This window comes from Mesoplodon bidens, assembly GCF_964165515.1.
Source record: "Mesoplodon bidens genome assembly, chromosome: 4".
Classification (NCBI taxonomy): domain Eukaryota; kingdom Metazoa; phylum Chordata; class Mammalia; order Artiodactyla; family Ziphiidae; genus Mesoplodon; species Mesoplodon bidens.
In genome coordinates this window covers 158,169,729-158,195,816 of record NC_138160.1, presented here as the reverse complement: position 1 = coordinate 158,195,816, position 26,088 = coordinate 158,169,729, and the positions used below count along the sequence as shown (strand labels likewise).

General features: G+C 39.0%; 2 protein-coding genes across 5 annotated transcripts; one reads left to right on the top strand and one right to left on the bottom strand.

Moving 5' to 3' along the window:
- Positions 1-1,137: 1,137 nt before the first annotated feature.
- On the top strand, positions 1,138-21,202 carry LOC308616577 (uncharacterized protein C5orf47). 4 transcript variants are annotated; one of them, XM_081232893.1, is made up of 5 exons: positions 1,138-1,486; positions 14,391-14,476; positions 16,235-16,334; positions 17,809-17,847; positions 21,071-21,202. In XM_081232893.1, exons 1-4 carry the CDS (start codon positions 1,195-1,197, stop codon positions 17,826-17,828), a joined length of 498 nt encoding a protein of 165 aa, XP_081089019.1. In that variant the 5' UTR covers positions 1,138-1,194; the 3' UTR covers positions 17,829-17,847; positions 21,071-21,202. The 4 variants fall into 4 exon arrangements, with proteins under 4 accessions (XP_081089019.1, XP_081089018.1, XP_081089020.1 ...); XM_081232892.1 differs by having other exon boundaries at positions 17,809-17,873; positions 21,071-21,142; XM_081232894.1 differs by lacking the exon at positions 16,235-16,334.
- Positions 21,203-21,472: 270 nt separating this feature from the next.
- On the bottom strand, positions 21,473-23,353 carry LOC308616049 (golgin subfamily A member 7-like). Its single transcript, XM_081232026.1, has one exon. The coding sequence runs from the start codon at positions 23,259-23,261 to the stop codon at positions 22,854-22,856; it is 408 nt and encodes a 135-aa protein (XP_081088152.1). The 5' UTR covers positions 23,262-23,353; the 3' UTR covers positions 21,473-22,853.
- Positions 23,354-26,088: the final 2,735 nt, after the last annotated feature.

Here is a 26,088-nt window from a genome sequence, read left to right as displayed (position 1 = left end):
TACCCTAAATTGGAAACAACCAAATTTCCATCTATAGTGGAATGAATTAATAAATGGTAGTATATTCAAATGATGTATAAACTTATGCAATAACTTGTATCTCATAGACATAAAGAGTAAAAGAAGTCAAACACAATGGGCAAAACTGATGCTGTTTGAAATCAGGAAAGAAGGGAAAGGGATTGGGACTGGGCAGGGACGTGATATGCTTCTGCAGTGCACCGTTTCTTTCTTTTTTTTGCGGTACTTGGGCCTCTCACTGTTGTGGCCTCTCCCGTTGCGGAGCACAGGCTCCGGACGCGCAGGCCCAGCGGCCATGGCTCACGGGCCCAGCCGCTCCACGGCATGTGGGATCTCCCCGGACTGGGGCACGAACCTGCGTCCCCCGCATCGGCAGGCGGACTCTCAACCACTGCGCCACCAGGGAAGCCCTGTGCACCGTTTCTTAACCTCAGCGGATACTACGTGGGTGTGTTCACTGCGTGAATACCTATCCATATGTATACTGATGATTCGTGCACTTTTCTGCACATATTTATAATCCAATTTCTTGAAGTTTAAGAGAGTATGTCTCTGTCACTATTACTTTGGGGAAGTCACTCTACAGTTTGGAGCTCCAGATCCTCTGCTGTAAAATGCTGTATGGACTTAGAGATGGTCCATGGTAAAACTACTTGACCTGGTCTCTTCCCTCTCCCCCCACCCTGTTCTTGGTTCAGTTCATTTCCTCAGAGAGGTCTGCCCGTCATGGTCTGCTCCCCACCCCCAAGTGATCTGGTCTCCAAACTCTAACTCCACCTTTCAGATGAGTGGTCCATCATCCACACCCCAACCAAACACCTTCTTGCTCCCCACTCCGTGCAGAGTGGTCCAAACTCCCCTCTTCCCGCTGCCCACAGGGTGACCGGTCTCTGTAGCCTCTCTCACTCCCTTACTTGTTCCCTCATCCCTCATCTCTCATCTCTCCCCAACCCACCTGCCGCCCCCCACGCCCCCAGGGTCCTGGTCCACAGCTCGCCCCTCACCCCCTACACAGTGCACAGTGGTCCAGCCCCTCAGCTCTACCCGCCCCCCCCTTCACACACACAGTGGTCTGGCCCCCAGGTCGGCCCCTCCTCCGCGCGTCGTCCGCCCCCAGTGACCCTGGGCTGGCCGCTGAGGGCACTGCGTAGCGGTTGCGCGAAGAAGGCAGCGATGGCGGCGGCGGGCCGGGAGCAGGGACGGGGCCGGGCACGCTTCGTCTACGTGACTAGCTTCGGCTCGCACCGGTGCGGCGCCGTCCTTCAGCTGGGCGGCCGCTGGGCTCAGGGTCTGTGTAGGCCCGGGCTCGGGGCCGGCCGCAGCCGGGAGGAGCCGCGGGCGGCTGTGCCGGGGGCCGCGGGCGGCGGGGAGCTGTGCGCCGGCTCCCCGCCCAGGGCCCCCGCGGCCTCCTCTCCGGCGCGGTCGTCGAGCTCGCGGAGCCGGCCTCGTCAGGAGGCACATGCAGGTGGCGCGAAGGGCCGGGCGGGCGGGGACTCGGGAGGGGGCCCCCGACCTGTGGAGGGTGCCGGCTGGTCAGCCCGCCTTTCCGTCCTCCTCGGCAGCCGTCCTGCCTGGGGTCCGAGTCTCAGGGCGGTCGGCTTCTCAGCTCGCGGCCTCCCTGTCAGCTTCCGGCCAGCCTCCCTCCCGGTGGGCCGCTCGGGGCTCGTAGTGTCGCTCAGAGGCCGCCGCGCCCAGCACCCGCCTGGCCGCGGGCAGTGGGCGGCCCTCTTGTCCGTCCGGGGGCTGAGAGACAAGCCCGACCTGCGCTTCGGTGTTGCCCCGAGAGGGCGCTGAAGTGCAAGTGAAGGTCATTTGAGTTCAGCCCGAGATCCGAATCCGAGAGGGGAGGCTCTTGGACGGAGCCACTGAAGTCCCTCAGAATGATGGGGGCCTTGGCGTGTGTGTCCATATTCCTTTCAGGACTCATTGAATTTATAAGTTAGCCTGAGGAGAACCGACATCTTTAATGATGTCACTTCCTCTTTGAAAAGAGAGGAGAGGATGTCTTTCCATTTTCACTCTAATTTTGTGTCTTTCAGGAATGTTTTATATTTAAATTTTTTCCTTCTATCGGTTTTTCATGTATCTTGTTAAATTTATTCCTAGGTATTTGATCTTCTCTGCTGTTGTAAATGGGGTTTCCTCTTCCGTAATGGCCTCCAGATGTTCATTGTTTGTGTATATAAAGCCTCTTGATTAAACAAACAAACAAACCCAACAACTTTCAGGAGATTTGACGAAGTTATACACCACCACAATTAGGGTCTAGAACATTTCCATCACCTGGAAAGGTCCTACCTCTTTTTGAGGACCCATCCCTCTACCTGTGCTTAAAAAAAAAAAAAAAAAAAAAGTTTATTGAGACGTAATTTACAATCTGCTCAGTTTACCTTAAAAACGGGCAATTCAATGTTTTTTTACAGTGTTGTGCAACCATCATCAAAATCAATTTAGAACATTTTTATTACCCCCTCAAACAAACCCCGTACCCATTAGCGACTAGTCACTCACCGTGCCCCCTCACTGCCCCCAACCCCAGCCCTAAGCAAGCACTAAACTACTTTCTGTCTCCATAGATTTGCCTATTCTGGACAATAGACAAATATGGAAAATACCAAATTTGCAAATTTCTGGATTGCCTATTCTGCCTATTTCATATAAATGGAATCACACAATATAGGCGCTTTTGTGACTGGCTTCTTTCACTTAGCCTATTGATTTTTGTACGTTAATTTTTGATCCTAGTACTTCACTGAATTCATTTATTATTTGAGTTAGTTTTGTCATTAATGCTCATGATTTTCCAGGTATACTATCATATTATTTGTAAATAGAGATAATTTTATTTCTTTTTAACCCATTTTTATGCCTGCAATTGATTTTTTTTTTTTTTTTGTCTGATTGCACTGGCTAATACCATGAATAGAATGTTGAATAATAGTGGAGATAGTGAGCATTCTTGCCTTGTTCCTGATCTTAGGGGAAATCCCTCTAGTATTTCCCCATTAAATAAGGTATTGGCTTTAAGACTAAGGGGTTGTATGTTTAAAACATTAAAATGTATTCTTCGGGCTTCCCTGGTGGCGCAGTGGTTGAGAGTCCGCCTGCCGATGCAGGGGACACGGGTTCGTGCCCCGGTCCGAGAAGATCCCACATGCCGCGGAGCGGCTGGGCCCATGAGCCATGGCCGCTGAGCCTGTGCGTCCAGAGCCTGTGCTCCGCAACGGGAGAGGCCACAACAGTGAGAGGCCCGTGTACCGCAAAAAAAAAAAAAAAAAATGTATTCTTCAATTTTAATTTTATTCAATGTTTTTACTAAGAATGGGTGTTGAATTTTGTCAAAGGCTTTCCTAAATCTATGGAGATAATATTTTTTCCTTAGATTTATTAACATGTTGTATGATACAAATAGATTTCCTAAGATTGAACTAACTTTGCATTCCTGAAATAAATCCCACTTGGTTATGATGTACTTTTTTCTTAAGATAGTGTTTGACTCTCTTTGCTAATAATTTGTTTAGGATTTTTGCATTGGAATTTGAGACAGGGTAGTTTTTCTTTCTTTGTACTTCTTCATCTGGTTTAGGTATCAGGTTATACTTAGTTCATAAAAGGAATTAGGAACTTTTCCTTCCTTTTCAGTGCTCTGGAATAATTTATAGAACATTGAGACGATCTGGTATTTGAAGATTTGGTAGAATTCTTCTGTGAAATCATCTAGGTCTAGTGCTTTTTGTGGGATAATTCCTTAATAACTTTTTCTGTATCTTCTATGGAAATTGGTCTCTTTACACTTTCCAACTCTAATGGGTCAATTTTGGTAATCTGTATTTTCCTAGGAAATTATCCATTTCATCTAGGTTTCCAAATTTATTTGCATAGAGGTCTGCAAAATAGTGTCTTATGATTTTTAAAAATTCCTTGTGTTTCAATGGTTATTTCCCCCTTTTCATTTTTTTTGATGTATGTGCTTTCTTCCTTGTCCTTGATCAAGTTCACCAGTGTTTTGTTAGTTTTTTTAAAAACACAGGATTTTGATTTGTTAATTAGGTATTTTATTTTTCTAGTCTCTTCCTCAATAATAAAGGTAAATAATAAAGATAAAACTTCATTATTTCCTTATGTGTACTTTCTTTTGGTTTACTTTGTTCTTTCCGTGCTTTTATTTTGAGCAAGAAATTTAATTTTTTTCTTCCTTTTTATTGGTAAAAGTGTTTAGTGCAATGAGTTTTCTTCTAACCACTACTTTAAATCCCATTGATTCTAATATATAGTGGATTTATTGTCACTATTTAAAAATATATTTTTTTTGTAATTTCAGTTTGTATTATCACTTTCACTCTAGAGTTGCTTAATAGATTTAATTTTTCAAAAATTTCCAGGACTTTTTCTTTTTTTTTTTTCCTAGTAAACTCTAGTTTTATTGCATGTGATCAGAGTGTTGTTTGTAATGTCTCCACTTTATGCATATTACTGATGTTTTCTTTGTGACCTAATTTATGAGCTTTCCTTTTGGTTCTTTTTCTCCTCCATAAGCCAAGAGATTGGAAGACTGTCCCTTTAAGTTGTTTTTATCTCTTTAAATCATGCTTGCCCCTTTAACCAAATCAGTCTCATTAAAGTGCACGTTTTTGGTGTCTAGCCCTTTATTTTTATTTATTTTATTTATTTATTTTTCTAAGTGTTATTTATTTTTTTATTTTTTTAATTAGTTTCTGCTTTATAACAAAGTGAATCAGTCACACATATACATCTGTTCCCACATCCCTTCCCTCATGCATCTCCCTCCCTCCCACCCTCCCCATCCCACCCCTCCAGGCGGTCACAAAGCACCGAGCTGATCTCCCTGTGCTCTGCAGCTGCTTCCCACTATCTATCTACCTTACGTTTGGTAGTGTATATATGTCCATGCCTCTCTTTCGCTTTGTCACAGCTTACCCTTCCCCCTCCCCATATCCTCAAGTCCATTCTCAAGTAGGTCTGTGTCTTTATTCCCGGTGTCTGGCCCTTTAAATCGCACATTGAAATTCTTTCCTGTAGTCTGTGCTGTGATCTGCCTTGCTATCTTCTAGTATTTTCAGAGTTAGGGTGGATTTCATCTTGCTGTTGGTTGCTCCAGCTCTCCTGCAGCCACCTTTTCTAGAGTCCCTCCTTTCTCCTCCTTGCTGGCCACAAAGCCCTGCTTAGGGTGAGGTTGGAGCAAATGGGATCATAGTGCCACGATGTAATGACTTTTCTCATTTTACTTACATTTATTTTGCATTTTCAGCATTCTCTGTCTTCAAGTAATGCTGAGGGTGTGGTTTTGTGTAGAATTTTTGTAATGTAAAGTTGTTTGGGAAGAAATTTTGGGAAGTTGATTACTATACCCTGCCTCTCCCCCGACCCCATCACATAGTCTAGAGCTACCCAGAAGTTCTGCCTTGAAAGGTTTTGAACAGGAGAAGTAATAGGGTCAGATTTACTTCCTTCATGCTGTATAGGGGAGATTGCATTGGAGGCAGGCAAGACTGAAGCTCAAGTTGAAAAATATATAAATATATTTTTTGGTATCCTTTCAGAACTTACTTAATTTTACTTTGATAATTTAACTTACTTAAACTTACTTTGATAATTTGGAAGTGTAAAACTGTACTCTGTGTAACTTGATTGACTCCTGAGAATAAGCTTTTCAGAGATCCTTCATCAGGGGCACTATTTTAGAGTTCATGCTCCTCCAAAGTTTCCATTGCTAAAAGGCGCTCAGGTTTTTTGTCATTTTTGGCCCCTGTGCTGGTGATTAAAAAATTTTAGGGGTAGTATAAGACACTTTAGCACTAGGTTTCCCCCTCCTTTGAATAATAAAAACAGATAAAAGATTTACTCTAGGAATTGGAGAGAGTATGGTGGTGTTGGTGAGCTCTTCACCTTTAAAGGGGGGAGAGCAGGAAGTGAGGAAAGAATAAAATGGATCTGGTATTGCATTAGCACTAACAGATCAAAGAGACAAATAATAGTCCAGCACTAAGATAGTGGATTGGAAATGAAGAACATTGAAAAACAGATGAAGAAGCTCATGGGGGAAGGGAAAGGATACATGAATTAGTGTTGGAGATCCCCACATAAGTCAGGTAGAAATAACAGGATGGCAAAGAGCTGAGATAGTGAAACCAGCTTCGTGCTCTTGTAACTGGTTTGTGCTGATTGAGAATGGCTTTCCTCTAGTTGGCTTCTCTTCTGGGAAACAAACAATAATGCAGTTTGTTTTGAAGTTTGGTCCTGAAATTTTCGGATTTTTTGCCATTCCTTTGTGGCAGGGGTGACATGATCAGAGCTGGAGGGAGGATAACGGGGAGGGAGTGGGATTGGGAGAGATTGGAAGCCAGAAACCAGTTTTGAGGCAGTAATAAAGTGGAAAGATAGAAGGCCTGAACTAAGACAGTGGCAGTGGAGGCAGAATGGACAGGATTGATGACTGGCTGGAAGAGGGAGAAGGATGGGTTGAGGCCAAGTCTGAAGTTTGTGTGCTGGGCAGCTGGGTGGATGATGGAGCCATTAACTTTGGTGATCACTCTGCTGGGCTTGTGAAACCAAGAATAGAGTCAAGGGAAGGAGGTCCTGAGGTAGACTTATATTTCAATCAAGCCAGAAAGTGCTTAAGTGCTTAATGATTTTACTCATTAAGTAAAATGCGTAAAATCACTAAGTGCTTAATGATTTTACTCATTCTTGGATGTATTTAGTATTAACATTAAGTGGACATTCATTGCATAGTTTTGTCTGGCTCTCTGTTGGAAACAAATGTGAATTATTTACCCATTCAGTAACATTTATTTAACATCTACCATACTGTAGGCACTAAGTCAGGTGCTAGTGACACAGATAGATCAGACAAATATTTTATTCTCAAGGGACTTATAAATGAATAATTTGAATAATGGAAATATAAGCTGGTAGACATCAGTGCTGTAAGAGAGACAACTTAGAAGGGCTTTGGTAGTTCAGGAAAAGGGAGACATAGAAGGAAGAAATCAAGGTAATGAATGGAGAAATTGCTAGTGGGACAGTGGATATTATCAAGAGCATTGGCTTTTAAGTCAGAAAGTCATAATCTTGGCTTTCTCATTTACTAGCAGTGTAATATTGGCCAAGTTAGTTAACTGTTCTGATGTTCAGTTTCCCTTTCTGTAAAATGGGGATAATAGTTCCTACTTTAATGAATTACTGTGAAGATTAAATGAAGTAGTGCATGCAGAATGCCTAGCACAGTGTTTGGTATAGAGTAGGTGCCCAGTATATGTTGGCACACTCAGCAGAAATGGCTTAAGGGAAGAGGAGGTGATCAGCCCAGTGTCTAGCGCATAGTGCATACACTAAATATTTATTGAATGAATGAAAAATTAGTTTTGGACCACATTGTGAAATGCCTTGGTGACTCTAATTTTATAGTCACTGCAGATTTTTGAATGGTGGAGTCAAGTTATCAGAGATACAGACACTTCTGGAAGATAAGCTTTTAAGCCGTTTGTGAGATGTCTTATAGTTTAGAAATCCAGGGGCAGCCAAGTCAGGTAACTCTTCTAATGTTTCAAACAAGACTAATAAGTCAAGCTGGTTCCCTGTTCTCACAGAACTTGAGAGACATACCCATAATTTATATATAGTAGAGGATGTTGAATGCTGTTGTGGAGGTACAAATAAATGCTTTGGAGGTGGTGAATAATTTGGGGATGACGAAATCAAGGAAGGCTTCGTGGTGGTGGAAGTAGCTCCATGAGATTTACACATATTTCTGAGATAGGAGGGGATTACAGGTAGGAAAAACATGTTAGTGAAGCGCTGAGTATCGATCAGGGATGGATAATGATTTGGGAAGAAGGAGACGTATATTTTGACTGGGTCAGAGTGTGTGGAAAGAGGAGGAGAGGCAGATTTGAAGCATAAGCTGGGACAAAAATCTATGGTATACAGTGGAGCCATAGCCTCAGTAAAGTACACAAAATAAGTGGAAGAAAAAATTTTGCCTTTTTTCTTTTTCCCATCTGCTATACTCCTTGACATATTTTATATTCCCAACTAATATAGATAGACTTGACGGCTCCTATCTTGACCTCAAGGAGTATATGTCCAGGTTATGTAAGACTAACAAACAGAAAACATTTGGATGTGATGCTGGTATAGTATTCCAAAGGTTGTAGGTACTTAGAGGGAAGGATACATATGGGTATATGGAGAGCAGAGTTTCCCAAACTTAAGTTATTTTCTTATGTTATATCTGTACATCATCTTCACTATCATTTACTTAATGTATTTAAATAAATGCATTTTTTTCCTCCCAACTAATTTTCTTTTTAGAACACTTTACATCATTACCACAGTGGAAAACATGTATCATTTTCCACAAATAGAAATTAATTAAAAACAATCTAATAAAGGTAAAACAATATTATTAAATTCTAGCCAAATAGGTTGTCTGCTGGAGGTTGCTGCAGTCATAAAGAGAGATTAGCAAGTCTCAGAAAAGTCTTAATGACATACTAGTTCCAAACTCAGACTTTCTCCTAGCTGTAATCAGAAGATTGAAAAAGAACTAGAAAGGGAATGAGTTTCTTACCATGTGAGTTAATATTCTTCAGTGCTATTTCTGTGCCCCACTCAGAATCAGTGGCATGTTTCTCACAAACTGGGACATGCCATTTAATTTATTTTTTTTAAATTTATTTTTTTGACATCTTTATTGGAGTATAATTCCTTTACAATCGTGTGTTAGTTTCTGCTTTATAACAAAGTGAATCAGTTATACATATACACATATCCCCACATCTCTTCCCTCTTGTATCTCCCTCCCTCACACCCTCCCTCTCCCGCCCCTGTAGGTGGTCACAAAGCACTGAGCTGATCTCCCTGTGCTATGCGGCTGCTTCCCACTAGCTAGCTATTTTACGTTTGGTAGTGTATATATGTCCATGCCACTCTCTCACTTTGTCCCAGCTTACCTTTCCCCCTCCCTGTATCCTCAGGTCCATTCTCTAGTAGGTCTGCGTCTTTATTCCTGTCTTGCCCCTAGGTTCTTCATGACCTTTTTTTGTTTTTGTTTTTTAGATTCCATATATATGTGTTAACATATGGTATTTGTTTTTCTCTTTCTGACTTACTTCACTCTGTGTGACAGACTCTAGGTCCATCCACCTCACTACAGATAACTCAATTTCGTTCCTTTTTACGACTGAGTAATATTCCAATGTATATATGTGCCACATCTTCTTTATCCATTCTTCTGTCGATGGACACTTAGACTGCTTCCATGTCCTGGCTATTGTAAATAGTGCTGCAATGAACATTTTGGTACATGACTCTTTTTGAATTATGGTTTTCTCAGGGTATATGCCCAGTAGTGGGAGTGCTGGGTCATATGGTAGTTCTATTTTTGGTTTTTTAAGGAATCTCCATACTGTTCTCCAGAGTGGCTGTATCAATTTACATTCCCACCAACAGTGCAAGAGGGTTCCCTTTTCTCCACACCCTCTCCAGCATTTATTGTTTGTAGGTTTTTTGATGATGGCCATTCTGACTGGTGTGAGATGATATGTCATTGTAGTTTTGATTTGCATTTCTCTAATGATTAATGATGTTGAGCAGTCTTTCATGTGTTTGTTGGTAATCTGTATATCTTCTTTGGAGAAATGTCTATTTAGGTCTTCTGCCCATTTTTGGATTGGGTTGTTTGTTTTTTTGATATTGAGCTGCCTGAGCTGCTTGTAAATTTTGGAGATTAATCCTTTGTCAGTTGCTTCATTTGCAAATCTTTTCTCCCGTTCTGAGGGTTGTCTTTTCATCTCATTTATGGTTTCCTTTGCTGTGCAAAATCTTTTAAGTTTCATTAGGTCCCATTTCTTTATTTTTGTTTTTATTTCCATTTCTCTAGGAGGTGGATCAAAAAAGATCTTGCTGTGATTTATGTCATAGAGTGTTCTGCCTATATTTTCCTCTAAGAGTTTTATAGTGTCTGGCCTTACATTTTGTCTTTAATCCATTTTGAGTTTATTTTTGTGTATGGGGTTAGGGAGTGTTCTAATTTCATTCTTTTACATGTAGCTGTTCAGTTTTCCCAGCACCACTTATTGAAGAGGCTGTCTTTTCTCCACTGTATATTCTTGCCTCCTTTACCAAAGATAAGGTGGCCATATGTGCATTGGTTTATCTCTGGGCTTTCTATCCTGTTCCATTGATCTATATTTCTGTTTTTATGCCAGTACCATACTGTCTTGATTACTGTAGCTTTGTAGTATAGTCTGAAGTCAGGGAGCCTGATTCCTCCGCCTCCATTTTTCGTTCTCAGGATTGCTTTGGTTATTCGGGGTCTTTTATGTTTCCATACAAATTGTGAAATGTTTTGTTCTAGTTCTGTGAAAAATGCCAGTGGTAGTTTGGCAGGGATTGCATTGAATCTGTAGATTGCTTTGGGTAGTATAGTCATTTTCACAATGTTGATTCTTCCAATCCAAGAACATGGTATATCTCTCCATCTATTTGTATCCTCTTTAATTTCTTTCATCAGTGTCTTATAGTTTTCTGCATACAGGTATTTTGTCTCCTTCAGTAGGTTTATTCCTAGATATTTTATTCTTTTTGTTGCAGTGGTAAATGGGAGTGTTTTCTTAATTTCACTTTCAGATCTTTCATTGTTAGTGTATAGGAATGCAGGAGATTTCTGTGCATTAATTTTGTATCCTGCTACTTTACCAAATTCACTGATTAGCTCTAGTAGTTTTCTGGTAGCCTCTTTAGGATTCTCTGTGTATAGTATCATGTCATCTGCAAACAGTGATAACTTTACTTCTTCTTTTCTAATTTGGATTCCTTTTATTTCTTTTTCTTCTCTGATTTCTGTGGCTAAAACTTCCAAAGCTATGTTGAATAAGAGTGGTGAGAGTGGGCACCCTTGTCTTGGTCCTCATCATAGTGGAAATGGTTTCAGTTTTTCACAATTGAGAACGATGTTGGCTGTGGGTTTTTCATATATGGCCTTTATTATGTTGAGGTAAGTTCCCTCTATGCCTACTTTCTGGAGGATTTTTATCATAAATGGGTGTTGAATTTTGTCGAAAGCTTTCTCTGCATCTATTGAGATGATCATATGGTTTTTCTCCTTCAGTTTGTCAATATGGTGTATCACATTGATTGATTTGTGTATATTGAAGAATCCTTGCATTCCTGGGATAAACCCCACTTGATCATGGTGTATGATCCTTTTAATGTGCTGTTGGATTCTGTTTGCTAGTGTTTTGTGGAGGATTTTTGCATCTATGTTCATCAGTGATAATTGGCCTGTAGTTTTCTTTCTTTGTGACATCTTTGTGTGGTTTTGGTATCAGGGTGATGGTAGCCTCGTAGAATGAGCTGCGGAGTGCTCCTCCCTCTGCTATATTTTGGAAGAGTTTGAGAAGGATAGATATTAGCTCTTCTCTAAATGTTTGATAGAATTTGCCTGTGAAGCCATGTGGTCCTTGGCTTTTGTTTGTTGGAAGATTTTTAATCACAGTTTCAATTTCAGTGCTTGTGATTGGTCTGTTCATATTTTCTATTTCTTCCTGGTTCAGTCTCAGAATGTTGTGCATTTCTAAGAATTTGTCCATTTCTTCCAGGTTGTCCATTTTATTGGCATATAGTTGCTTGTAGTAATTTCTCATGATCCTTTGTAGTTTTGCAGTGTCAGTTGTTACTTCTCCTTTTTCATTTCTAATTCTACTGATTTGAGTCTTCTCCCTTTTTTTCTTGATGAGTCTGGCTAATGGTTTATCAATTTTGTTTATCTTCGCAAAGAACCAGCTTTTAGTTTTATTGATCTTTGCTATCATTTCCTTCATTTCTTTTTCATTTATTTCTGATGTGATCTTTATGATTTCTTTCCTTCTGCTAACTTTGGGGTTATTTTGTTCTTCTTTCTCTAATTGCTTTAGGTGTAAGCTTTAGTGTTTTATTTGAGACTTTTCTTGTTTCTTGAGGTAGGATTGTATTGCTATAAACTTCCCTCTTAGAACTGCTTTTGCTGCATCCCATATGTTTTGGGTCGTCGTGTTTTCATTGACATTTGTTTCTAGCTATTTTTTGATTTCCTCTTTGATTTCTTCAGTGATCTCTTGGTTATTAAGTAGTGTATGATTTAGCCTCCATATGTTTGTATTTTTTACAGGTTTTTTCCTGTAATTGATATCTAGTCTCGTAGCGTTGTGGTTGGGAAAGATATTTGATACGATTTCAATTTTCTTAAATTTACCAAGGCTTGATTTGTGACCCAAGATACAATCTATCCTGGAGAATGTTCCATGAGCACTTGAGAAGAAAGTGTATTCTGTTGTTTTTGAATGGAATGTCCTATAAATATCAATTAAGTCCATCTTGTTTAATGTATCATTTAAAGCTTGTGTTTCCTTATTTATTTTCATTTTGGATGATCTCTCCATTGGTGAAAGTGGGGTGTTAAACTCCCCTACTATTATTGTGTTACTGTCGATTTCCCGTTTTATGGCTGTTAGTATTTGCCTTATGTATTGAGGTGCTCCTATGTTGGGTGCTTAAATATTTACAATGTTATATCTTCTTCTTGGATTGATTCCTTGATCATTATGGAGTGTCCTTCTTTGTCTCTTGTAATAGTCTTTGTTTTAAAGTCTATTTTGTCTGATACGAGAATTGCTACTCCAGCTTTCTTGTGATTTCCATTTGCATGGAATATCTTTTTCCATCCCCTCACTTTTAGTCTGTATGTGTCCCTAGGTCTGAAGTGGTCTCTTGTAGACAGCATATATATCGGTCTTGTTTTTGTATCCATTCAGCCAGTCTATGTCTTTTGGTGGGAGCGTTTAATCCATTTACATTTAAGGTAGTTATAGATATGTATGTTCCTATTACCATTTTCTTAATTGTTTTGGGTTTGTTATTGTAGGTCTTTTCCTTCTCTTGTGTTTCTTGCCTAGAGAAGTTCCTTTAGCATTTGTTGTAAAGCTGGTTTGGTGGTGCTGAATTCTCTCAGCTTTTGATTGTCTTTAAAGGTTTTAATTTCTCTGTCAAATCTGAATGAGATCCTTCCTGGGTAGAGTGATCTTGGTTGTAGGTTTTTCCCCTTCATCACTTTAAATAGGGACATACCATTTTAGAACATACTCTATTTCACTCAACAAAGAGCATATTTATTGTGTATCTAATTTATACAGTACTGGATCTCTAATGAAGAATAGAACATACTCCTCAAGTAAACAATGTGATAAGTCCTGTGATAACTGAGCATAGGGTGCTTTGTGAAATCCGAGAAGGCCTTCCACCCCTGGAAAGCTAAGTATTGGAGGAGTAGAAGAAAGCCAGGTATATAGTGGTGGTAGGGCAGGAATGAGGTGGGGAATGGTTGGGGTACGTATGGAGTGTTACAGACAAAAGGAGAACAAATATAAAGGCTTTCAGGGAACACATGCTCATTGTTGTACGGGTTTGTCTTTGGACACACAATCCCTTAGGTTTTCTTCTCACAGTTAATATTTGGGAAGGCAGCATGATTTAGTGAGTAGAGTCAGGAAGCTTATCACTCTGACAAACCTTTATTAGTACCTACTCTGTGTCTGGTAGCAGAGATAGGAAGATGAATAAGGCACACAGTGACACTTCCCCTCCAGGAGGTCACAGCCTAGTGGAGGAAACAGTAGAAACACATGCTATAAAAGTGTGCTGAGTGCTGTGAACAAAGTGTCCCTGGAACCTGTTCCTGGAACCAGTGCTGTCTACCCCGCTGTTTGTGGGGCTGTGGGTGTTTGAGGGAAGGCTGTAGAGAGGAGGTGATATGTGGGCTGAGTCTTGAAGAGCAGGTAGACATTTGCCTGGCAGGTGTGTATGTCTATATGTGTGTGTACAGGCATGCATGCACACAGTGGTCTAGCCCAATAGAACAGCGTGTGCAAAGACTGGGAGGGGTAAAGAACAAGATGTATTTGAGGAACCACATGGTCTCCTGTGCAATTGGAAGCATAATGTGTACCTGGAGTTGAACAGAGAAGAAAGACTATAGAGATAGCCTGGGGCAAGATGTGGTTTTTGGTATTTATTTACTCTGTTGCTCTTTTGGGGGCTCACCTTTCAAATCAGTAAAGGAAGGAGATCTCCTAGGCACCCGCAAGGTAGTTTATCCTTAGTTTCCTTGTTTTATTTTTTTCCAATATAGTATTAGCTAATTGGTAAACTGGTATTATCTAGTGATCTGAAATATACCAACAAGTGTAAAAATCCCCAAAGAGAGCTCAAGAGACGTTTATAATTGTCAATTCTCAGGATAGTGAATCCTTTAAAGTCTGTGCTGACCTTGATATTTTACCTTGTGACTCTCTTTTTTTTTTCTAAATTAGGTTTAACCCAGAAGAATTTAGCTAAAAAGTTTGGCTTCCCCATACCTTTGAATGAAGCTTCCAAAATAATGAAGAAAAAGAAAAAGGTATATTATTGTAAAGGGGAATGAATGACATTTTGAATTTTAGATTAACCTGTCTAAATACAAACGTGTGAAGATACTCAAGACATTAAAAATAGTGCCATCTTTTGAAAAATTTAATTTACTGAGATGAGAAAATAGAATTAATTTAGCAGTAATGAAACTGGGTTTGGAAATATTTATTAACCATAAAGAATAGTCCTTCCAGTGTTTGAAGATATAAAACACATTTTAATCAAAATGTAGCTGACTGTGAGCTTTCTCAAAGCATGAAAATATATGTTCCATAGAATATAACAAACTCAGATAGTATTACATAAGGAAATCATGGATTTCACAGAAAAGAAAAAGGTATCTATATTGGTGTCATATTGCTCTTTTAAAGGCAAGGGGTGTACAGGTTTCTAGCAGGAAAGCTGACAAGCATGAACCTTTATGCTGAACCATTTTCATGTCTGCCTGTCCAAATGTCATGGTAACTTTGAGTGTTTTAAAGATATTCAAGGGACTTCCCTGGTGGCTCAGTGGCCTGCAATTCAGGGGACACGGGTTCCAGCCCCGGTCCAGGAAGATCCCACATGCCGCGGAGCAACTAAGCCCGTGCACCACAACTACTGAGCCTGCGCTCTAGAGCCTGCGAGCCACAGCTACTGAAGCCCGTGTGCCTAGAGCCTGTGCTCTGCAACAAGAGAAGCCACCACAGTGAGAAGCCTGCGCACCGCAACAAAGAGTAGCCCCCACTCGCGGCAATTAGAGAAAGCCTGTGCGCAGCAATGAAGACCCAACTCAGCCGAAAATAAATAAATAAATAAAACTAATTAAACATATTCAAGATCAGTTACTCTACTAATCTTTGTTTACCATTATATATTTTACACTTCAGTTTAAAGAAATTGTTAGTTGATAATGACACATAAAATTATATTATCTCTGAGCTTTGAGTTTGTTTGATTTCTAATACATGTATAGTATAAAATAGCATTCAAAGTGACTAATCCTTGCAGCAAGTGTATTTTGAGTGAGCATTTAATCTTCCCACTATACTAAGAAATTTTTCTTCTAAGAACCAATTCCTCTTGGGCAATAGCCAATATTTACCTGTAACTACTTTGTGCCAGACACTGGGGTAAGTGCTTTACCTATATTTTTCATTAACTCTAATCATCCAGTATTTGAAGTTATTCCTAGATGAGATTAAAACACTTGCCCAATGTCAAGCAACTGGTTAAGTGGTGAAACCAGAATTTGAGCCTAGATCTATCTGTTTGCTTCTCTAGTCTCCATTCTTCCTATTCTAGTATATTCATGTTCTCTAGTAAGTTTGCTTTGGTATGTCCTAGGAAAAATGTTTAATTATTAACTAGAATAAAATACATTAAAAATCATATCATTGTCCAGTGGTTTAGACATAGACATAGGAATAGAAATTCACTATTTTTACTACCTTTTGAAACAAAATTGAGTATGTTGAAACCATAGGACTTACTAGATATTGCCTTTGAAAGACATTGCCTTCGACCAGAACAGTTAATTTAAATACTGCAGAGAGGAAATGCTAGAAAGTTGGAAAAAGATATCAGAGAATTCACTGAATATGGGAAAACAATCATGTTTAATTTTTAGATCTCTAAGTATAATATTGCTTTATAATGATAATATTAAACTGGCATGCGACACAGTTGGCTCACTCCCAATTGCCTACATCACGATGTAGTCCAGATTCTCTGCCCAGTGTTCCTTAACTGTGCTTACCTTTTTAAGGTTTCAGTATGGAATGAAGTATACAAAGTCATTTCTAAAATGCTTGAAGAAAATGAAAAATACAGACTTAGGCTGAAATGCCAACAGTTATGTAGTGAAAGTAAGTTAACACAATCTTCACTGTATTAAAGAGAACTGGCTTCTCTAATAGTTTAGTTACCTTTGGATTACATTAGACCAGTAGTTTTCCTAAATGTCACATTCAATGTATAGAGCTATAGAAAAAAGGCTACCATATTATCACTGTTCATTGTAATGAAAAGTCAAAGCATTGTAAAGCATTAAGTGTAGAGTAGACCACAGGTGTATGTGTGAGTGGAAGAGTGCAGAAGGTGAATGTTGACTGGAACTGACTGAGCCAAGGGAACACGCTTGTCTATTAAATTTGAATTTTAATTCCAACTTTTTTTTAAAACGCCAAATTTTTAATACAGATTACAAAACTCATCCATATTGATGAAGAAAACCATTTTAATTGTATTATAGAAGTATAAATTCTGCGTTGCTTCACACAGTCACTTCCTTTTCATGATGCTGCAGTCCAATTTAATGTGTTTAGCAAAATCTGCCCTTGAGTTATGGCCTTGATGTCATTATTTCATTCCTGGAAAACAATTCATAAATTAAACCATGTTTTAAGCTGCATCAGTGAGTTGATATTGTGGCCAGAGCAAAATTAGATGTAATCTAGTATGTTTATTAAAAGTAATTGGAAGTTCTGGATTCTCAAACAATTAAGTTGGATAAAATTTATGTAACATGAATTGCTAAATCATAAGGCATTTTATTTCCTTTACATGCATGTCCTAATACATATATTACCATGCCGAATGCTTCTATAATTTTTTAGTGCAGTAACTCAAGGGCAACTTTTATTTTGACAGTCAGTAAATCTGCAGAATTTGATTTTGTGAAGAATATTTTCGTAAGATAATTAAAACAATGCCATTTTGTAAGCAGTGTAACACTGGAAACTCATTACTGTTATTGTAATATTGCATCCATAATAGCATAAATTGTTTGCAACAATGGTACATGAACTAATGTTCACATTAGTGATACTCTGTTTTATTTTTCTTATCCAATTAAGAAGAAGAATGAAGCAGAGGGCATTTAAGAGGAAAAAAGTTATCAGTGGTTTCTTAGGTGACAAAGATGTTTGAACAGGCAGAGAAATGTGCAAAAACCCTGGACATTGTTCTGAGTTTTAATCCAGATCCAATTACTCTAATAAACGTACTAGATCACATCTAATTTTGCTCTGGCCATTACCTTGAACTTGTCGGGTTCTTTTGTGCCTCAGCAATAGGCCTTCTATTAAATATCAAGTGATCTTGTAAGGATTATTTAACAATTTAAAATAATATGCTGTGTTTTCCAGAAATAGCCTCTTATAAATGAAAGGTATCCTTGTAATTCATTATTTTTATTACAATTTTTAACCTGATTATAGAAACTAATAATTATATTTTAAAAATGTATTATAATTCTTGTTCCTTATTATATATTTATTAATGGGAAAGCCAATGCCAGAGACCAACTTGAATTTTCCTTATATTTTATGTTGTTCCTAGATTCAAATTACACAAGATGAATCTTCTTGTCATCTTCTGGTAAGAATCCACTTAGATAACAAAAGGTATAGACTTTTTCCTTCCCCTTTACATCCTACCATCTCCAACCTTTAATGTATACCCATTGCTAATTCTAGCCTGTTTCCTTCCTTAAACCCAGTGTTTGACACATAGAAAGCACTCATTAAATATTTGTTGAAATTTAATAAGCTTCATTTGGGCCTCATATTCACAATGCTATTGAAACTACTCTCTCTATGGTCCAAGTTTTATGTTTTTTCTTTTTCATATCTCTGCTTAGTTCTCTTTTCTTTTTGAACATGCTGTCACATTTAATATTGTTTTACTACTACTTGTTCAAATTTTTCTTCTTATTATCCTGAAGACTATGTCATGGTTCTCTTTCTACCTTTCTGACCATATTTTCTATGTATTTTTTATTTGTCCCTTTTGCTACCATCTAATAACAAATGCTTCCCTAGGAGTAATTGTTGGTCCTGCTGTCCCTTTACATATTTATTCTGAGATAACTCACCCATTTTATAACTTCAGTTACTCTTTCTGGGTATATGACCCTTAAATCTCTATCCTACTTCTGACCTCTGGTCATGTGCCTCTGAATTTCTTTAGGCTGTTCTACAGTTACTTTTAAATGCCACATGGTTTAAACTGAGCATGTCTTCCCCCCCACTTTTTTTTTTCTATTGTGCCCTGATTTACTAATCATCTGGGCTCATTCAATTCTTAGGAATAGGTTACACCCAGTTTGGTGGGGTTTGGAAAGTAGTAGAAAAGGTAAGTAAGATGGGCTTTGGAAAAGAGAAATTAGACTTTTATAAGTGGGAATGTGGGGGAAGGGAGTATACTTTAAGACATGGACATGAGAAAATTCATGGAGTCACAGAAAATGTTTAGGAATATACAGCTTGATTAAAGCTTGTTTAAGGTAGTCATAGTGAAGAAAGGTATACAGAGTACTGAGAATGTGTTTCAAATGGTCTCACATGGATACTTGGCCAAGGATATGTACTCAGTTCAGTAGGCAATGAAGAAACATGGAACATTTTCTTAACCCTTTATTCCAGATGATTTCAAATGTACATAAAAATCACAAGAATAGGGCTTCCCTGGTGGCGCAGTGGTTGAGAGTCCGCCTGCCGATGCAGGGGACACGGGTTCGTGCCCCGGTCTGGGAAGATCCCACATGCCGCAGAGCGGCTAGGCCCGTGAGCCATGGCTGCTGAGCCTGCGCATCCGGAGCCTGTGCTCTGCAAGGGGAGAGGCCACAACAGTGAGAGGCCCGCCTACCGCAAAAAAAAAAAAAAAAAAAAAAAAAAAAAAAAAAAAAATCACAAGAATACAAAGACCTCCAGAATACCCACAGAACACAGAACACAGAACACAGAACACATAACACAGATGTTCTGTGTTCACCGATTTTTACATCTTGCCACTTTGCTTTATCATTATCCTACTCCCTCTCTCTCTTTCTCTGTGTGTTATGTGTATCAAGAATTGCCCCTTAATACTTTAGTGTGTATATCCTAAGAACCAGGATATCTTTTTTATAACTACACTACAGTTATCAAATTCAGGAAATTTAACACTGGTATAAAACTTTTATGTAATCTATAGTCTATATTCCAGTTTTTTCTTGTGCCAATAATGTCTTTAATGGGATTTTTTTCCTGATAGCCGGTCTGGTCCAGTGTCATGTATCGCATTTAATTGTCATGTCTCTTTAGTCTTCTTTAATCTGTAACAGTTCTTCAACCTTTCTTTGTCTTTTATGACATTGTCATTTTTGAAGAATGCAGGCCAATTATTTTCAGACTGTCCCTCTGGACTTGCTGATACCTCCCATGATTTGATTCATATTTTGCATTTTTGGCTGGAACATTATATAAGTAATGTTACTTCCTTCTCAGAACATCACATCTGGAGTCATGTGATTTTCATTTATCCCTTATTGAGGATGTTAACTTTGATCTATTGGTTAAGATGTCCATTTCTCCACTATATATAGTTACTATTTTTCGTTTTGTAATTAATAAGTATTTTATGGAAGGATAATTAGAAATTACACAAATATCTTGTATATCATCAGTATGGAACATTTTAAAGCAGTGGGTTGATCAGATCTGCATTTTAGAAAGAATCCAGTGTCATTTTATAAAAAGGTTTGGAATAGAGGCAAGATAAGAGGTGAACAAGAAAATCTAGGGATTGTAACAGCAGTCCAAGGGAAAAGTGAAATGCACTTAATGAGAGTGGAGAGGATACAAATGACTAGATGTAGGGCAGTATGAGAGATGATACTAAGGTCTGAGAACGAGCAGATAAGAAATAAGTCAAGAGAAAGAACTGGTTTTGTGAAGCTACTGAGTTTTATTTTGGCACGTACAATTTTAGACGATAGGTATCCAGGTGAAAATTGTAAGCAATTGGAAGTGTCATATCAGATCCAGTGTGATATCTATACTGCATAAAGATCATATGTAGTTCTAGCAGTAGGTGCAGATGAAACCTCAATGCGGGGATGGAGGGAGAGGAGAGGACTGAGAACAGAATGTTAGGTAACGTCTAGGATGAAGAGGAAGTCTCAGTCCGTCGAAGAGGGATTCTAGGGGTTTAATTAGGAGTAATGAGAGAAATGATTGTCAGTTTGGGGGGATACAAATGAAGCTTGTGGGAGATCAAGGGATCAACAGTTTAAAGGAGGACAGTGACCTTGTTCAGTGAGAGTATAGGGGTACAAAAAAGTAGGGGTATAGAAGTATATGTATATCAGCTGGGAACATTTTAGGAGTTCCAGCGCTTAGAAGTAAAGTAGAAGTTCCAAGTGATGACAGTGACCATCCAAGCAATGACTTTGCTTGTGAGTGGCTGAAGTGACTTTGCTTGTGAGTGCTTGTGAGTGCTTGTGACTTTGCTTGTGAGTGACTTTGCTTGTGAGTGCTTGTGAGAGGCCTGGAGATAAAGGCCTGTGATATTGTCTTTTTTGTGGCACAGTTCTTGTAATTGGGGCTGTTGAAGTCACCAAGGGTATTGGCAGGAGTTGGAGTGGAGAAGAAAATTTGAGTTACATATTGAGTCCATCAGAAGCTTTTTATGGTCAACTAGAGAAAGTAAAAATCAAAACAGTAAATGCAGGGAGTGGCTAACTGTTGCTTTGCAGTTTTAGAAATGTTAAAATTTTTCAGTGACTACTGATTATGACATTTTGTATTAACAAGATTCAATTTTGTCATCTTTTATTTAGGGTTAACCTATTTTTGGATCTGTTTACCAAAGAAGATTATGAAGAGTTTAAAGATGGAACTTTAAATTGAATCATAATTATATGTTAATTTTGATGTGTTTTGTTGGAATTGGGACTTTAATAGTTGAAGAGAAAAAACTATGTTCTTTATCAATTAGTAGTGTTTCTTTGCAAATTAATAAAAAATTTTAGTTAAATATTGTTATTACATGCATACAAGTATTATTTTTAGAATTAATACTTATTCCCCACTCATTCAAATTAATATTTTACATAAAATTTAAATTAGCATATCAATATAATTGCATGCATTTAAAATTGCGAACTTTTTCCTTTTATTAATGAGTCCTCATCCACTGCTGGGTTTTTTTTTGTTGTTGTTGTTGTTTAAGAAAAGTTTTACTAATGTGTTAATATTTCAGCAAAGTTATTGCAACGGGTTTAAAAGGCAGACAGACACACTATTATAGGCTATAAAGTAACAAGTTTCATACAATTAAAATATTACATAAACCTATGGGATGTACTGAATAACTAACAGACCCATAAAAGAAATTAAATCTGAAAGGTTAAATCCAGTATTAGCACCTACAATATCTCTGAAAGTAAAACTTTTAACCGTTTCATTCTCTCCTAGTATAAGTCCTAACTTTCTCCCAAATACAGTGCTCTCAAACCCCAAAGATGAAGGGCACAGGAAGTCCCAATACTAAGAACACACAGCCAAAAAGAACTAGAAACAGTGACCCAGACTTGAGACTTTTAGTTGGAAATCACTTAACTTACTGAACTTGAACCAATCATAATATTTCTGTGCACTGAATACTGTATATGAGGAAAGTCTAGGAATCATAAGGTTTGCCAGTAGGGATAGTTAAAAATTAGCAATATATAGTATTATTCCTATCAAATTTTTTTCCCTTAAGTTATATTTATAACAAAACGATAACTAAAATATTTATTAACACTTGCTCATTCAGGGACACGGCAGGGACATTTGTGTTTGATGGTTTAACATCCACTTTATTGTGCTTACTTATTTTTATAAGGAACAAGCAACACATACCACATCTTCCCAATGTTCAAGGTAATGGAGTAATAACAGAATTCTCAAAAAAAAAAAAAACCCAAAAACAAAAACCTGGAAATTGCATTAAATACTGCTTTAATCAGGAATTGCTATAATAAAACAAGTAACACTATACATTATTTTTCCAATGAGCTTCAGTTTGAGAAACTGAACAGCAGAACTTGATCTTTAAGCTTTGAGTCATGGCAAAACTGGTAATTCTCTGAAATCTGGGAGATGCATTAGCAAAACCAGACACAGCCCACCCTTCACCAAAATCCTGGAGAAAAGCGTTTTATGAATTTGGGTGAGTAAGACTGAGCACTGGCTAGTTTACGACTTGCTGAAGCCCAAGGAATGACGAGAACCACTGGCACTGGTGGCAGGTAAGAAATGAAACTGTGTTGGGCTGACCAACTGCATATTTTATTAATGGCTTTGAATAAAAACAGTGAAATGCTTCATTGCATTTTCTCAAAAACTAATCAAAAGATTACAGTCCTACACAATTTGGAGACACAAAGTGGATGCTGAGCGACTAGACGTCACTCCAGGTGTGGAATTTTACAAAGTCAGTCCTTGGAGTGAATGGCACCGTGGCTCTGGCAGCAGATAGGAAGGAATGATGCTCTGGAGAGGAGGTGGGGGACACTCTGCGGTCAGCCGGTGGACAGATGAGGGTCCCAGCTGGAGGTGGGCCTTTAATCCTATGGTTTATCTTCCACTGCTCATGCCTCTGTCTTCATAAATAGTAATTTCAATAACTCGAAGTCCTCTCTCCATGGGATCTGTCAGGAGGAGGCCTTGGGGAGCATAGATCTTCTCATTCTGCTCTTGAATGTATTTGGAGACTTTCTTCAGAACCTTCTCGTAGCGAGTTTCCATGCGCAAGAAGATGGTGTACGCTGTTAGACAAGCCAGGCAGCCTTCAAGATAGGACTGGCCCCCGAGCTTCTCTGCTTCAGCATAAAGGTTAGTTCGAACTGTTTCTTCAAATTGTTGCCTATCAATCCGGTTCTCCAGCTCCGCGGGGAACTTAGTCTGGAACTGGCAGCGGGTGCCACTGCTGTAGTCTCGCTGAATGAAAACCTTCCCAGACACTGACGCCTGCTGCGGCCTCATGGCGAGGACAGGACGGGCCGCGCTCCCGGGCCAGGCCCCGCGCCCCCCAGAGCCCGGTTCGGCCCGGGAAACACGAACCCGCCTCCGCTGCCCTCCAGCGGCTGTCGCACCGCCTACACCTCCACTGCTTTATTCATCTCTTCATATAGATATAATTGTTTTAAGTTAAATTTGGATTCGTTTAAATTATTTTTGGCTTCCTCACTTTTTCTAAATTTCTCAATTATGATAAAGACCTACCATTTACATAGCAACAATTATTTTGGGCGTTTAATAGTTATTTAAGCCATCTTTTTATTCTAGGGAAAGTTGGTAAATTTATGCAGAGTCTATATTATAATGTGGAGTATTTTAGGGAAATTTCTGGATAAAGGTCAGAGGAGACATTCTCCTTTCCAGGCCCTTAATTAGATACATTATTATTATTATTTTTATTGTTATTTTATTTTATTTTTTTTTGTGGTACGCGGGCCTCTCACTGTTGTGGCCTCTCCCGTTGTGGAGCACAGGCTCCGGATGCGCAGGCTCAGCGGCCATGGCTCACGGGCCCAGCCGCTCCGCGGCATGTGGGATCTTCCCGGACCGGGGCACGAACCCGTGTCCCCCGCATCGGCAGGCGGACTCTCAACCACTGCGCCACCAGGGAAGCCCTAGATACATTATTTTTATATCAGTAAATAAGAGATTGAGAACTCTGAAAATAATTTAGAAGTGTTTTCCAGTGAAGTCCCTTTATTTTCTACTCAATATTAGTAGTAATCATCTAGTACCTACATAAGTTCTTCTGCTTTTTGCTGATGCAGTCTGTCTCCCTAAATTGTATCAAAGGCTGGAACTGAAAATGTGGGAGGGACAAGACAAAAGGTTTTCCCTTAGTCAAGCTCCATGTGCACTCCTTGCTTCTTTCCTTGAGGTGAAGGTCCTCTTTTTTTTATCCAGGATGATGACAGTGACATCCATTATTTTTGAGGGTACTGAGAGGGTGAGCCTCCTCGTTTCTCTTACAATGGCATTACAGAGTGGCAATAATACAGAATTCTCATGAAATGGTACAAGATGTAAGGATTGTAAAATAATTCATAATTTTGTTTCTTCTTCTAGTTATAAGTTAACTACTTCATGAGCCTAGAACAGACTAGGGTTTGTGGTAACATGTTCTTGTGACTGTTTACCAAATCCATCTGTTTCCAGTTGAAGGATACATTGCCTGAGTGAATGGGCTCTGCTTGCCATGCAGTGTCCAAAGGTCCCCTGTCAGCGAGGGTCATGCAACTTCTTTGGAATGCACTGGGCAAATTTTCAGGCTGCTGAATTCTTGGGTAAAGCTTCAAATTTTAGCTTATACAATTTAAATCATTGTAAAATGAGTCATTTACTTGTCTACACTGCAATTTATGCTGCATAAAGTATTGTGATGAACATGAATGAGGATGTTAGGTTCGCTTCAATGTAAGTTTATATTTATGTGAGTTATACTACTTGACATAGTGAAGTAGTCTATTTTAATTTATCAAGTGTGTCAATATTTATTAGATTTTAAAAATGAGTCTAATGCTGGATACAAGCTTTGTCTCACTGTTCTAGAACTGTGGAGTAATGAAGACTTACTAAAATGAATGTTCTAGATATTTCCTCTAAATCTTTAAATTTTCATTTAATAATTTCTGATAAATATATTAAATCTCTGTTCTGTTAAATAGGATATAATAAATATAATAAGGCTTTTCTTTGCTGACACATCACTGAATATCACCTATGATATTGTGAGTTATTTTTGGTCTGTAATTCCAGAAGGGGTTAATGATGCCTACATTAAATGACCTCACACTACTCTGAGGTCCTGCCTTCTCTTCATCTCCACCTCAGGGTATCTTTTGTCTGGTCTCCATGAGTAGGAGCACTCACTTGCCAAATGTATACCTGACTCTTGCTTTCTTCTGCTTAGACCAAAAGCATTTTATTTTCGCCCAGTAGTCTAGTATTTGCAACTTCTGTTTTGGAGTCTTCAGTGAGTGTTTCATGCTTAGCTGTGCATGGTGGGGAGGAAAGATATTTTAGTGGTTCAAATTAAGCATTTGGGTGAGTACAGAATAGAGGAGAAGCATGTCAGTACTTCAAAGTATTATTCAGCCATTTATTCCAGTCATCTGGAAGATTATAGGTGAGCTTTGGAATTATTAGGAAAAACAAATGGAATCTTTTAGCAAAGGAGATAACTAAAATTCAAGATATTTTCCCATCTAGTATAAGCTGAAGAAAGGTTAAAATTTGGGGAAAGTTTTGGGTAACCTAGGAGTCTTTGAGAGTAGGCTTATACAATGATGAGAGACTAGTCTTGAGTTTGGGAGCCAGGCCTGTGGGAGTGGAGGTGGAAACACACTAGTGCATCATTAATTAAAGGGAGAATGCTTGGCTGGGAAGTGGTATGCCACTGGAGTAGCATCACACGTTCCTAAGTCAGGGACCATATATCTATGGCAGCTATGTAAATACGCTTCTCAGATTTCCTACCACATAAGGGGACATAATTGACTGATGGCCCACCTGGACTGCATTGTGCATTGACTATTACATTTGTATGAGGCCCTGCTTCCCAACTAGTTGCTCCCAGCCACTGATTAAGCATGGCAGGGATATTAAGGCAGATACATTTCTGTGAGATGAGCCTCAAAGACTCCCCATTTGCTTCGCTGAACCTTTTTTAGAACCACAGCAGAGAGAGAGTCTAAGACTTTTCCTACCCAACCATCTTTCCTTCTCTCTCTCTCCCCTGCAGAGATCAGTCCTTCGTCATTGCTGGGATGGCTCTCCTAGGCTCCCCTGGCTC